The sequence below is a fragment of the Dendropsophus ebraccatus genome, chromosome 15 (assembly GCF_027789765.1).
Source record: "Dendropsophus ebraccatus isolate aDenEbr1 chromosome 15, aDenEbr1.pat, whole genome shotgun sequence".
Taxonomy (NCBI): domain Eukaryota; kingdom Metazoa; phylum Chordata; class Amphibia; order Anura; family Hylidae; genus Dendropsophus; species Dendropsophus ebraccatus.
Genome location: NC_091468.1, coordinates 3670602 through 3683395, shown reverse-complemented (window position 1 = coordinate 3683395; position 12794 = coordinate 3670602). Strand labels below are relative to the sequence as shown.

Genomic DNA, 12794 nt, shown 5'->3' with positions numbered 1-12794 from the left:
AGATGTTCAACATTCATGTCATGAGACAGTTCTGGGAGGGGAGCAATATACTGGAATCTTCACTAGATGTCATTCCTTTCCCATTCCTTTAAATCCACGTCTGTCTTTTACACACACACAAAACATTATGACGATGTCCCTCATAAACTGCAACCAAAATCTGTGTGTGACTCCATCCTACAAGGGTCTGACTTTCCTTATGTAATTGTGGAGCCACCGAGGAATGGCTGCATGCAACTTGGTGAACCACGAGATGTGACTCTGGACCAAAAATGGAAAGCTGTGCTTTAGACAATTTAAGGGCCTCATTATACGGAGCGATAATCAGCTGAATCGGGCCAATTATCGCTCACTGTAATTAATACAACGATCAGCCAATGACCTAAAGGCCAGGACCTAAAATCATTGGCCGATGGGCACGCATTGCTACGTGTAATAGCTGTGCAAGTCTGACAGCTGATGTTTGTAGCATAAACTTATAAACTGATACTTTTGTATTTCCCTGTTCCCTTCTGGTCCAGTCATTGCACTTACAGCCCGCTCAGCCAATCACTGGCCAAGACAGTAAGTGCAGAGACTGGACCAGAAGCTCCTTGCTGCCCAATAGTCGGCCCGTGTAATTGCTCAGTAAATGAGCGCCAATCTAGCAGATCTTCACTCGGTTACACTTTATGATGGGGCCGTGTAATAGGGCCGTGACCAGGGATCAGCACAGCAGGAATAGGGTAAGTTATGTATGTTAAATTCTCACTTTACATGTTAGGAGATTTTTGTGGTGATTGGAGAATCGTTAGACCCATCCACATGAAGGGGAGTGTGTTATACCCATCCACATGGAGGGGAGTGTTATACCCATCCACATGACGGGGAGTGTGTTATACCCATCCACATGACGGGGAGTGTGTTATACCCATCCACATGACGGGGAGTGTGTTATACCCATCCACATGACGTGGAGTGTGTTATACCCATCCACATGGAGGGGAGTGTTATACCCATCCACATGGAGGGGAGTGTGTTATACCCATCCACATGGAGGGGAGTGTGTTATACCCATCCACATGGAGGGGAGTGTGTTATACCCATCCACATGGAGGGGAGTGTGTTATACCCATCCACATGGAGGGGAGTGTGTTATACCCATCCACATGGAGGGGAGTGTGTTATACCCATCCACATGGAGGGGAGTGTGTTATATCCATCCAAAAAAAGTCCCACCGCTGTGGATCAGCAGTCGTAGACAGGACTACAGAACTATGTGCCCCCACAATAGTCAGCAGCCTAACCCTGGGGGGGGGGGGGGGGGGGGGGGGCAGACGGAAGGTGCTGGGGAAAGCCCCGGTGATGACTTTCCTTTAAAACAGAATTCTGCTTCTTCACTCACTCTCCCAGTTGAATTGCAAGTAAAAAGTTTATAAAGTTTGCAGATACTTGACAGTTTTTTGCTTTAGATTTTGTTGAGCCCTCCTGGGATCGAACACTTTACTTGTAGCCATTATATTTTATTTGTTTCCCTTCCTTGACAAATTTTTCCATAGAATATGCAAAATATCAGCATTGTGCGTTAGTGTTCCAGAATGGCCACTTTCCATTGAGGAGATTGAGCACCTGTGGTAGGAGGATGATGGCCGCTCTGGAATGCCTGGGTGGAGGTGGTGATGATGATGCTTGTCAGTCAGTGATGCTGGGCTGGGCTCGGAGTGGGTTAGATTATCCTTGATTATTGTGACATTGACCTTGTTGAGTAATAACCTTAAATCATGGGTCTCCAAACTGCGGCCCTCCAGCTGTTGCAAAACTACAACTCCCATGATGCCTGGACAGCTAAAGCTTTGGATTTCGCTGTCCAGGCATGATGGGAAATGTAGTTTTGCAACAGCTGGAGGGCCGCAATTCGGAGACTCATGCCTTAAATTAATAAAATAATTTTCAGTAGTTGGCTTCTCTCATGTAGTGTAGGGTCCTATATTGATTAGGACTAAACACTAAGCCCATGTTACAAATATATGTTAAACCTACAGAAGTGTGTAGTATGCTCCAAACCTCAGGGCCTATGTGTGGAGTTCTCTGTAACTACGGTCAGCACAGTGGATGTGCCTCTGTAGCCGTGCACAATACACTGACCCGTTCTCTGGTGAATGGTGATCCGTGCTGCAATTGTGGGTCTGTACTAGGACCTGATAGTTATTTATGCAGCTTAGATCACAGCCCCACAACATGTTCGTGTGGTTGGGTCAGTAGTCTCTTTGCAGTGGTGGACAGATTTTACAGACGTGTGGATATAGCCTAAGTCAGTGGGAGAATATATACTGTGTATATGTACAAGAGCATCTCAAAAAAATTTGAATATAATCAGGTTTTTTTTTCCCTGTAATTCCGTTTAAAAGTCATCTATAAATATATATGTGTGTGTGTGTATAAGTAATTATACACAGATTACAAACAGAGTGACCTTTTTCTGGTGTTTCATTCTGGTAATGTTGATAATTATGGTTACAGACAAGAAAACCCCCAAATTCATTATCCCAGAAAATTTGAATAATTAACCGAAAATACCAAAACTCATTGTGTCCACTGACCTGACAGACCCCAAAAGGTCATGGCTATAGAAGCGACTGCTCACAGAGTGATGCATCACAGCAGGTTAATGGAAAGGTGAGTGGAAGGAAAAAGTGTGGCCAAAAAGGTGAAAAAACAACCCGGAGAACTGCAGCCTTGATTGGATTGTTAAGAAAAGGACATTCAAAATTTAGGGGAGACTGGCAAGAGTGGGCTGAGCTGGAGTCATTGCTTTAAGAGCCGCACACACAGACGGAGCGGGGAGGCCCCGGCCCCAGCCGCCGGAGGAAGAGCGGGGAGGCCCCAGCCGCCGGAGGAAGAGCGGGGAGGCCCCAGCCGCCGGAGGAAGAGCGGGGAGGCCCCAGCCGCCGGAGGAAGAGCGGGGAGGCCCCAGCCGCCGGAGGAAGAGCGGGGAGGCCCCGGCCCCAGCTGTTTGAGGTCTAGTGTGAAGTTTCCACAATCCATGATGGTTCGGGGAGCCATGGCATATGCTGGGGTAGCTCCACTGGGTTCTATCAGTGCAGCTGTCTAGCAGGAAATATTACAGCTGTTCATACTTCCCTCTGCGCACACGCTTTATGGCGATGGAATTGTGAGCAGGACTTGCACCTGTAATAGCCACAGTATTGCTGGGCTCGCTTGGCCAGCAAACTTACCTGAGCATAACCCCATAAAGAATCTATAGTGAAAGATGAGATACCAGAACCAACAATACAGGCGGGCTGAAGGCGGCTATCACAGCAACCTGGGCTCCTATAACCCCCCCGGCAGTGCCCCAGTCTGATTGCCTCCATGCCACATTGCCGCACGCTTTTTTTTTTTTTTTTTTTACATTTGGTTTTATACAAAATTATAATAATCTAATAGAATTCTCATATAATAGCCTAATTTTCGGAGATGATGAATCTTGAGTTTTCCTTGAGTAAGACCATCCGGCCGAACGTGTCAGCTGCCTTATCGTCAAATAAAGCTTTTGGATGGAATCCAGGACTGCTGGCATTATTACTATTTATGTTCCTTGGCTGTAACCATAATCATCAATACGATTGTGCTGATATGACTCCTAGTATAGATCTACTGTTCGGCTCCCTGAGGCTACCAGCTGTGTGTGCCGACTTTTATTGGATCGCATGAGGCTGGAAGAGGCAAGGCAACTAGTCATCTGGGCTGAGAGTCACCTGTGACTAGTCACTGCTCTCTGCTTGTCAGCGTGGGAAAGATTGACAGGCAGAGAGGCCACCATCTTGTTGGCCGCCCTTGCCGCAGCTATGGCCTTCAGTATAAGGTGTAGGGAGGTCTCTTGACTGACCACCGATAGATGAGGTCAGTGGAAATAGGAGGTGTACGTGATGAAAAATCATCACCAAACCACTTTCTTCTTGGAGAGAAAAGCCAGAGCTTTCTGACTGTCTTAACCCTTCCCATAGAGAACACAGGAACGCTCTGCCGTGGCCTGTGTATGGGGAGGACAGGGGTAGATAATTGATGACCAGATGTGGGCACCTTAATACTCTTCGCAGACAGTAAAATACCACAATACGGCTGTAATTTCGAGGTTTTGGGATTCTGGCCTTATTTTATCATGTAGAAAGTTTAGTTTGATCAAAACATCAAAAATGTTTAATTGTTTAAGCGAAAGACTTGATGTAGTTATTAGGTAGTTTCTGGGATATGTGACTTTGCTGCCATAGGCCGAGGCTGTTGTCTTGCTGTGTAGCCTCGCGTCCTCGCTGCAGGTATTGTCACTTATTGGATCATATTAATACTCTTTTCCCATTTCTTTCCCAGGGTGCTTCAACGTCGACAACTGAAAACTTTGGCCACAGAGCAAAACGTGCAAGAGTATCTGGGAAATCCCAAGACTTGCCTGGTAAGGAGGCTTTATATTCTCATTCCCATCTGTTTGAGCATGGAGCCATGGCTGCCGGTTTGTTTTCCAGCTTTGTGCTGTTATACATGTACTGTGCTGTATGTGACCAGATAGGACTGTACAACCTCTGAGTATCAGTCTTTATATCACTCACACAGCTGATATAAAGATGCATCTAAGCTCGCTATACTTTATACTATATACTATACACGCGTTATAAATCTTCGGTTTGATGCCCCTTTAAATGTCTTGTCGTGGTCGCTTGAGGTCAGGCTGCTTTATGGTTACAGATTGCATCTATTTCCTTCTATCCTGGGCAGCTCTTCCGCCATGGTGAGATCCTTTTTCGCTATTGCTGTTGTATGGTAGGATATAAGCACCTATCGATCTGAGCACGTTTTGTGCAGTGCGGGTTACCATCTTGCTGCACATCTTCACTCTGCAGCCGGCCTAAATTTTTTTTTTTTTTTTTGTGACTCTGTAATGAATATTTGGCTGTAAACAATAGACTCCATGCACACCTTGCAGCAGTGTGCCAGTCTTTCCCTATGAAAAATCATTGTAAAACCACATCGATTCACTGTATGTAAACTGCGTGTGGTTTTGCACAAGGATATAGATATATATAGATTTTTTTTCTTTAACTTGTTTAGATTCTGTATTTCTTTAGAGTAGGTGCTGATGATGAAGATGTTGCACATATACTTTGGAATTCTGTCAAAATGGACTCCAGCGCTACAGAAACACGGCCACTTTCTTCCAGAGACAGCAGCGCTTATTGCTCTAGGTCAGGTGTGGTTTGCAATTAAGCTCCATTCACTTCAATGCAACAAAACTTCCAGAGAGGTGCTGTCTCTGGAAGAAAGTGGCCATGTTTTTGTAGCGCTGGGAACCCCCTTCAGGACCAGGCAAATTTTTTCGTGTTTTTCCCCTCGTGTTTAAAAGGCCATAGTGCTTGCATCTATTTCACCTAGAGACCCACATGAGCCCTTATTTTTTGTGCCACTAATTGTACTTTGTAATAGTAATTTTTCCAAAAATTATGCTGCCAAACCAGAAAAAAGAAATTGTGCAGTGAAATTGGAAAAAAAAAAAAAAAAGAAATTTGTTTTCATTTTGGGGATTTTCGTGTTTACGCCATTCATTCTATAGTAAAAGTTACATGTTATATATGTTCCTCAAGTCGGTACGATTACGACAATATGTAATTGATGTGACTTTTATTTTATCTGACCGCTTTTAAAAAATTAAAACTTAAAAAAAAAAAAAGTGTGTTTCAAATGTCTCTATTCCCAGCCTAATAACGCTTTTATCCTTTGGTTGGTCTATGGAGCTGTGTGAGGTGTCATTTTTTGCACCATGATCCGTACTTTCTATTGGTACCTTACTTGCATATATACAATCCTTCCACTAGACACCAGAAAGGGGTATATAATACATTTAAATGCAGCTGTCAGTTTTGACAGCTGCATTTTAATGTATAATTTGCCGGCGTGTTTCGATCACCCTCTAATTATACTTTTTAAATGCAGCTGTCAAAACTGTAGCGCCATGCGACCCCCGTCTCCCGCATGAGGACATAAATGTACTGACTGATGCGGGAAGGGGTTAAAGGGAATGTGTCACTTAGTTTTTCTTTTACTGTTTAGAGTCAGATACTAAAACTTCTTTTATTTTAATTTGTTTATATTTTCTGACTAATTTTTTTTATTTCCCTTTTTTTACATTGAGGGTGGCCATATTGCCTAGGCTGCTGTTAACAGCATTTAGTGAAATGCTTTACAGCAAGCTTCATGGACATAGACTACAATAGACACACTCTGCCCCCTTTAGATGAATGTGAGACATTACTGAGCGTGCCCTGTGACCTGTGAAGAGGTAATTCCACAGGGAGCTGCTATTGTCTCCTCTATCTACTGGTGTCACATGATGCTGCAATGCTGTACAGATCACTTTACTGCAGCCTCCTCTTATCACCACAGACACAACATGAAGTCTCAGCTTAGTTTTATCCCCAGTGGTGAGAATTAGAACTGCAAGATATCAGGATTATTTTATGATATAGATAGAAATATGGGAAATTGAGCCATTTAAAAGGACAGTGTCCTCATATAATGATTAAACACTTGCTGCATTTTGTGTCTTATCTGAAATACATAAAACCCCAGGAAATGACCTGAACATTGATGCTGGTCAGGTCCGGCTCCCTCTATGGCGCAGTGATAGTGCTTCTCCTTAAGGTTTATTCCTTCTAGGACTATGTTATATAGAATCGGATAGGACATTAGGAAATCTTCACATGTAGCTATTTATTTATATAGGTTAAATTGGCACCAGTTGAAGTATGTGAACACATCCACTCAGTACTTTCTGACAGAAAATCCCTTGTATCAGGTCAGAGGCTCGTAAGGCCCCTTGAAAGTGACACTGTCCCCCTTTTTGCATTTTAACATCTCTACACAGGTGTAATGGGTAAATTTAGCCGTTTTCGTACCTTATTTTATATCCTACATCATGGTGCTTGTTCCAGTTAATAGTGATCTTTTATCATCTGGGATTGGGATACCTGGGCAGGGCTTCACGGCCGAAGCGCCACCACCATGACGTCATCACAACATAGACCTTTAGGCCGCCCATCCAATGGCCACTGAGGGGGCGGGGCCAATACTGCGATGACTTCATGGGTCGTGGCTAAGTGGCGCTGGGGGCGAGCTAAGTGGGGCTTCGGCTGTGAAGCCCCGCCCAGGTATCCCAATCCCAGATGATAAAAGATCACTTTTTACTGGAAGAAACACCATGACGTATAATATAAGGTATGAAAACTGCAAAATTTACACCTGTGTAGAGAAGTCAGAAAAAAGCGGGGGAAAGTGTCACTTTAAAGTCCAGCGAAATTTTTTATTAAAATATTGCCCCCAAAAGTTATACAAACTACCAATATACACTTATTACGGGTAATGCTTATAAAGGGCTTTTTCCCTGCACTTACTACTGCATTAAAGCTTCACTTCCTGGATAACATGGTGATGTCACTTCCTGGATAACGTGGGGACGTCACTTCCTGGATAACATGGTGATGTCACTTCCTGGATAACATGGTAATGTCACTTCCTGGATAACGTGGGGATGTCCCTTCCTGGATAATGTGGGGACATCCCTTCCTGGATAACACGGTGATGTCCCTTCCTGGATAACACGGTGATGTCACGATTCCCAGAGCTGTGCGGGCTGCGGCTGCTGGAGAGAATGATGGCTGAGGGACACAGGACACTGGAGGGACACTGAGCATCCCCCTGCCATCATCCTCTCCAGCAGCCACAGCCCACACAGCTCTGGGAGTCGTGACGTCGCCGTGTTATCCAGGAAGTGACATCACCATGTTATCCAGGAAGTGACATCACCATGTTATCCAGGAAGTGACATCACCATGTTATCCAGGAAGTGACATCACCATGTTATCCAGGAAGTGACATCACCATGTTATCCAGGAAGTGACATCACCATGTTATCCAGGAAGTGACATCGCCATGTTATCCAGGAAGTGACGTCACCGTGTTATCCAGGAAGTGAAGCCTTGATGCTGTAGTAAGTGCAGGGAAAAGCCATTTATAAGCATTTCCCGTAATAAGTCTAAATTGGTGATTTGTATAACTTTTGGGGGGCAATACAATACTTTAATAAAAAATGTTGCTGGACTTCTCCTTTAAGTCTAGGAGTTCACTAATGTGGCTTTGTATACCCATGGAGCTGTACATTCATATGTTTATATAAAGCTTTTATAGCAAAGATCTTTTGCTCGTATTGCAAGTAAAAAAAAAAAAAAAAGTGTGTGCAACAAATCCCAGACACCTGTGAATTAGTATGAAAGTAAATATCGGTAGATGTGACTCTCAGACTGTGCAGAACTGTGACGGAACCCAGTATGACCTGCCCCAGCGACCGGTCACAACTTGGAAAATTAATTCAAGTGAACGTGTTTATTTTGCCCAGATATTCGATGTTTCACTCTCTGGCTTTGAGAGTTGAGTTTTCTCAAGCAGTGACTCAGTGAGAGAGTGAAACGTCGCAGTATCTGGGCAAAATAAACACGTTCACTTGAATTTATTTTCCAAGAGTGCTGTGGTGGTGGTTTGTGCCTTTTGGCCATCCTTCTATTATTGTCCTCTCTTCCACAGTGCGATCTCCAGACAAGCCTCCAATACACTGATCTCTGCTGCTTATCCCTTCTCCCTTTCCCCCCTCTCTCTCTCTCTCCCTCTCCCCCCCCCTCTTTCTCTCCCTCTTCCCCCCTCTCTTTTGTGACAGTAGGGATAAGCGGCAGAGATCAGTATATTGGAGGCTTGTCTGAAGATCACAGTGTGGGAGGGAGGACAAAAATATTACCAAAAAAAAGGGAACTGAGACCAATTCATTCAAAAAGAGCTTTTTGTTTTTGAAACACAGAACAATGTGATTGGTTCACAGCAACTGTAATATTCTTCTACTTGTGTCTTTTGGGCTTTCTTAGTATCTTGTACGTGGAGTAAAGTACTGACATGGTTTTTGTTTATTCCCCTGCAGCAGCGCCAGCAGAACAGTATCTTCAAGAAAAGCTGCCAGATGAGGTGGTATTGAAGATCTTCTCTTACCTCCTGGAGCAGGACCTCTGCAGAGCCGCCTGTGTCTGCAAGCGCTTTAGTGAACTTGCTAATGATCCTATTTTATGGTAAGTAAAGAAACAGAATGATGGCTGCTTATATGGATAGGAGCGGTGTGCAAACAGGAACGTCTCTCAGAAGACTACTGTAGGAGGATGTTAGATTTGGGGAGATTGTGCTCCTCTTCAGAGCTGCAGAGCTTGGCAACTAGACATGGAGAATTTGTCTGTCTGTCTCTCTGTGTCTGTGTCTGTCTGTCTGTGTCTGTCTGTCTGTTTCTCTATAGCCAGTGGGCGAAACTGATAAAACTGGCGCAAAGCATTTATTATAATTCCTTACTATCTGCAGCCGCACCATTCTTAGTACATTGGATTGTGTAAAGTCCGGCCTCTGTGGTGACATTGATCTAACAATATCTAGCGAGCCGTCTGATAGAGGAGGATAGCGTAACTGAAATATCTTCCATTCTCACACCTTATCTCATGATGGTATAAAGATACCGAGGCCCCCATACAATGTTCCACAGTCCTTTGTGTTTTTTCAGGAACGGTGCCACCCATTGTGTGTCACATGTATCTCCACCTCCATTCTTGGATGAGACAGGGGAGCAAAGTGCAGACATTTCACATGCCAAAAGTTTTCATTGCTTGTGGTCTGAGTATTCCTGCCCAAACTGACTTCTAGATATGACCAGGACAAGCGCGCAGAACGCACTTCACTTCCTGTCCAGCCACAATCTCCAACCAGCTGCACTGGGCAGGCTCCATTATGAATTTATGGAGTCAGATGCAGAACGCAGTTAGCGCCAGATCCGTCCTACCGTTCACTTCTGGTGATATTTGAGGATCAGCTAACCCCCTCCCGCTGCCCCACAGTAAATTAACGTCGCTGCAGCCTTTGCCTGATTCTGCAGCGACGTTAATTTAAGATCCAGGATGACAGACGCAGGAGCCTTGCTCCGGTGCTGAGAGTTAACCCTATAGATACTGCGGTCAGCACGACCACAGCATCTATAGGGCTTCTGAGAGCGAATTCTCCTTCTACAGAGGGAGAATTCTCTGCCGGTGTCCATCAGGGCTCTGCAAAGTGATCGCAGAGCCCCGATGGTAGCCATGTAAACTCTGATGATCCCATAAGCTGATATCCTACAACGACATGGGCATTGAGGCATCAATGACCCCAGGTCGTGAAAGGGTTAAAGACTGAGCAATTAAAAATGTCTGACGTGACTGTCTGTCACAAGTTTTTTTTCTAAATCCCTCAAACCCTTAATTTTCAATGGTAACCGAACCCAGAATAAACAGTACAATGAAAAATCTGAGCGTAACCATTAGAGCTTATTGCTGAATATTCAGCGTATATGGTGCATCTGTGTTTCCGTCGCTTGTAAGGTGTTAGTCTTGTTTGTTTGCTGCCACCAGGATGTGTGTTTACTGTGCCTATGCTTTCTTTTGCACCTATATGATACATGGGTAAGTGATCTGTATGTTTGGCTAAGGACCTCTGCTTCAGCACGGTAAACCCTAACAGGTTAGTGTTGGATGAGGTGGGTAAACGTCGGCTGCTTTTACGGTAAAGCGTGGGATTCAGAATCCTACAGTGTGGATTTGGCTCGGATTTTAATGGCTTCAAACAAAACTGCTTAAAAAAAGGGGAAAATATTTTTTTCATAAAGCAGCATGCACTAGAGATTGTTGTATCGACTTATTGGGGAAAAAGTGCCAGAAAACCTGCTCTGTCTAAATTAAACTGTACCGTAAAAACAGAAAAAAAAACATGAAATTCATTGTGTTTTAGAAGACAAAAAAAGGGCCCAAAAATCTGAAATAAGCCTTAAAGGGGTAGTGCGGCGGTAAAGAATTATTCACAGAATAACACACATTACAAAGTCATACAACTTTATAATGTATGTTATGTCTGTGAATGGCCCCCATAACTGTGCTCAGCCAATCGCGGCTGAGCATCGTGTGACGCTGCAGAGGGCGGCCGGCATTCGGGACAGTTGGCGCTGTTCGCTGTCCGTCCGAAGAAGATGTCACTGACTGAAGATCGGAGACGGGTGTCGGCACGTGACAGGTATGTATAGCGCTCCACATTTCCGGGTACACGGGTGGGGGTGGTGGGACACGAAGAAGGGGGCCATTCACAGACATAACATACATTACAAAGTTGTATATGTGTGTTATTCTGTGAATAATTCTCTACCGCTGCACTACCCCTTTAAAGGGGTTATCCAGGATTATGAAAAACACAACTACGTTCTTTTAAGGCCCTATTCCACCAACAGATCTGACGACAGATTATCTGCCAAAGATTTGAAGCCAAACCCAGGAACGGACTATAAACAGAGAACAGGTCATAAAGGAAAGACTGGATTTCTCCTCTTTTCAAATCCACTCCTGGGTTTGGCTTCAAATCTTTGGCAGATAATCTGTCGTCAGATCTGTTGGTGAAATAGGGCCTTTAAAACAGCGCCAACCCTGTCCTCAGGTTGTGTGTGGTATTACAATTCGGCTCCATTCACTTTAGAGCAACTGTGCTGCAACACCACACCCAGCCTGAGGACAGGAGAGGCGCTGTTTCTGGAAGAAAGCGGCCATGTTTTTCTAAGCCTGTGAGACCTCTTTAATGAAGTACTCCCACTGACATTGGCTGTGTTGGCTTGGTTTCCCAAGATGTAGAATTATTAATCTATTTTTTTTTTTATACCTCATAATCCTTTATACCAGACATGATTTATCTTCTCTGATGTCTGGGCCTGTACTAATGTAGCGGTGTTATTTGCAGGAAACGTTTATATATGGAAGTGTTTGAATATACACGCCCCATGATGCACCCTGAACCGGGAAAATTCTATCAGATTAACCCTGAGGAATATGAGCATCCAAACCCATGGAAGGAGAGCTTCCAGCAGCTGGTAGGACTACGCCGCCATCCCGTGTGACTGTGGCAGTGTTTGCACCTTTAATTCTTTTGTAGCTGTGTCATATCTATATCTACCTCATTGAGGAAGACCCCTAGTGGCCGTCATTCTCCCTGCGTAGCAATAGGAATCAGTATGTATACAGGCTGGGATTAGTCCTCACCTCTTTCCTAACACACAGAAACTTGTAGACTGGGTTCATTGTTTACTACTAAAATCCTTCTTGCACCAGTAGTTTATAAAACTGCCCAGTTTGCATCTGTCTCATATGATGGATGGATGGACGGCTATGTTATACATTGTATTGGAGTACTGGAGGGGCTGATCTTGGGAAAAACAGGTTCCTCTGTCTGAAAGGTGTGAACTTATTCAGAATTAGAAAGATCTAATTCTCAGTATATATTCTGAGATTCAGTGGAATTAAACTGCAGTACCAGTGGCATCCACTACCAGATATATGGCAGTATATGTGCCTGGTGAAGTATAAAGAGGAGGTGACGCTCGCTGGGATCCTGACCTCTCATCCGATATCGATGGTCTCTCCTATAGATCACATTAGTTTGGATTAGGGACATGTTGCTAAATGTGTATTGGGTTTTTTAGGATGACTAAAGTGTGGATTTCTGTTACAGTATAAAGGAGCACATGTTAAACCAGGTTTTGCAGAACATTTTTACAGCAACCCAACCAGATATAAAGGCAGGGAAAATATGTTGGTGAGTATTTGTCTGAGCATGTACACCTGTTGTGTTTGGATGGTGGTTAAGTAATTATATGTTTTGTTTTTGTGTTTCTTTTTACCTAG

The 12794-nt window shown here is 44.1% G+C and overlaps 1 protein-coding gene across 1 annotated transcript in view; it reads left to right on the top strand.

Annotated features, from left to right (window-relative positions):
• The window catches only part of FBXO11 (F-box protein 11), a 61269-nt gene that overhangs the window by 33183 nt on the left and 15292 nt on the right, over positions 1-12794 (top strand). The window contains exons 3-6 of the mRNA XM_069954921.1: positions 4348-4429; positions 8990-9134; positions 11854-11983; positions 12622-12705. Coding sequence (XP_069811022.1) covers positions 4348-4429; positions 8990-9134; positions 11854-11983; positions 12622-12705 — 441 coding nt within the window. The remainder of the gene's footprint in view (positions 1-4347; positions 4430-8989; positions 9135-11853; positions 11984-12621; positions 12706-12794) is intronic.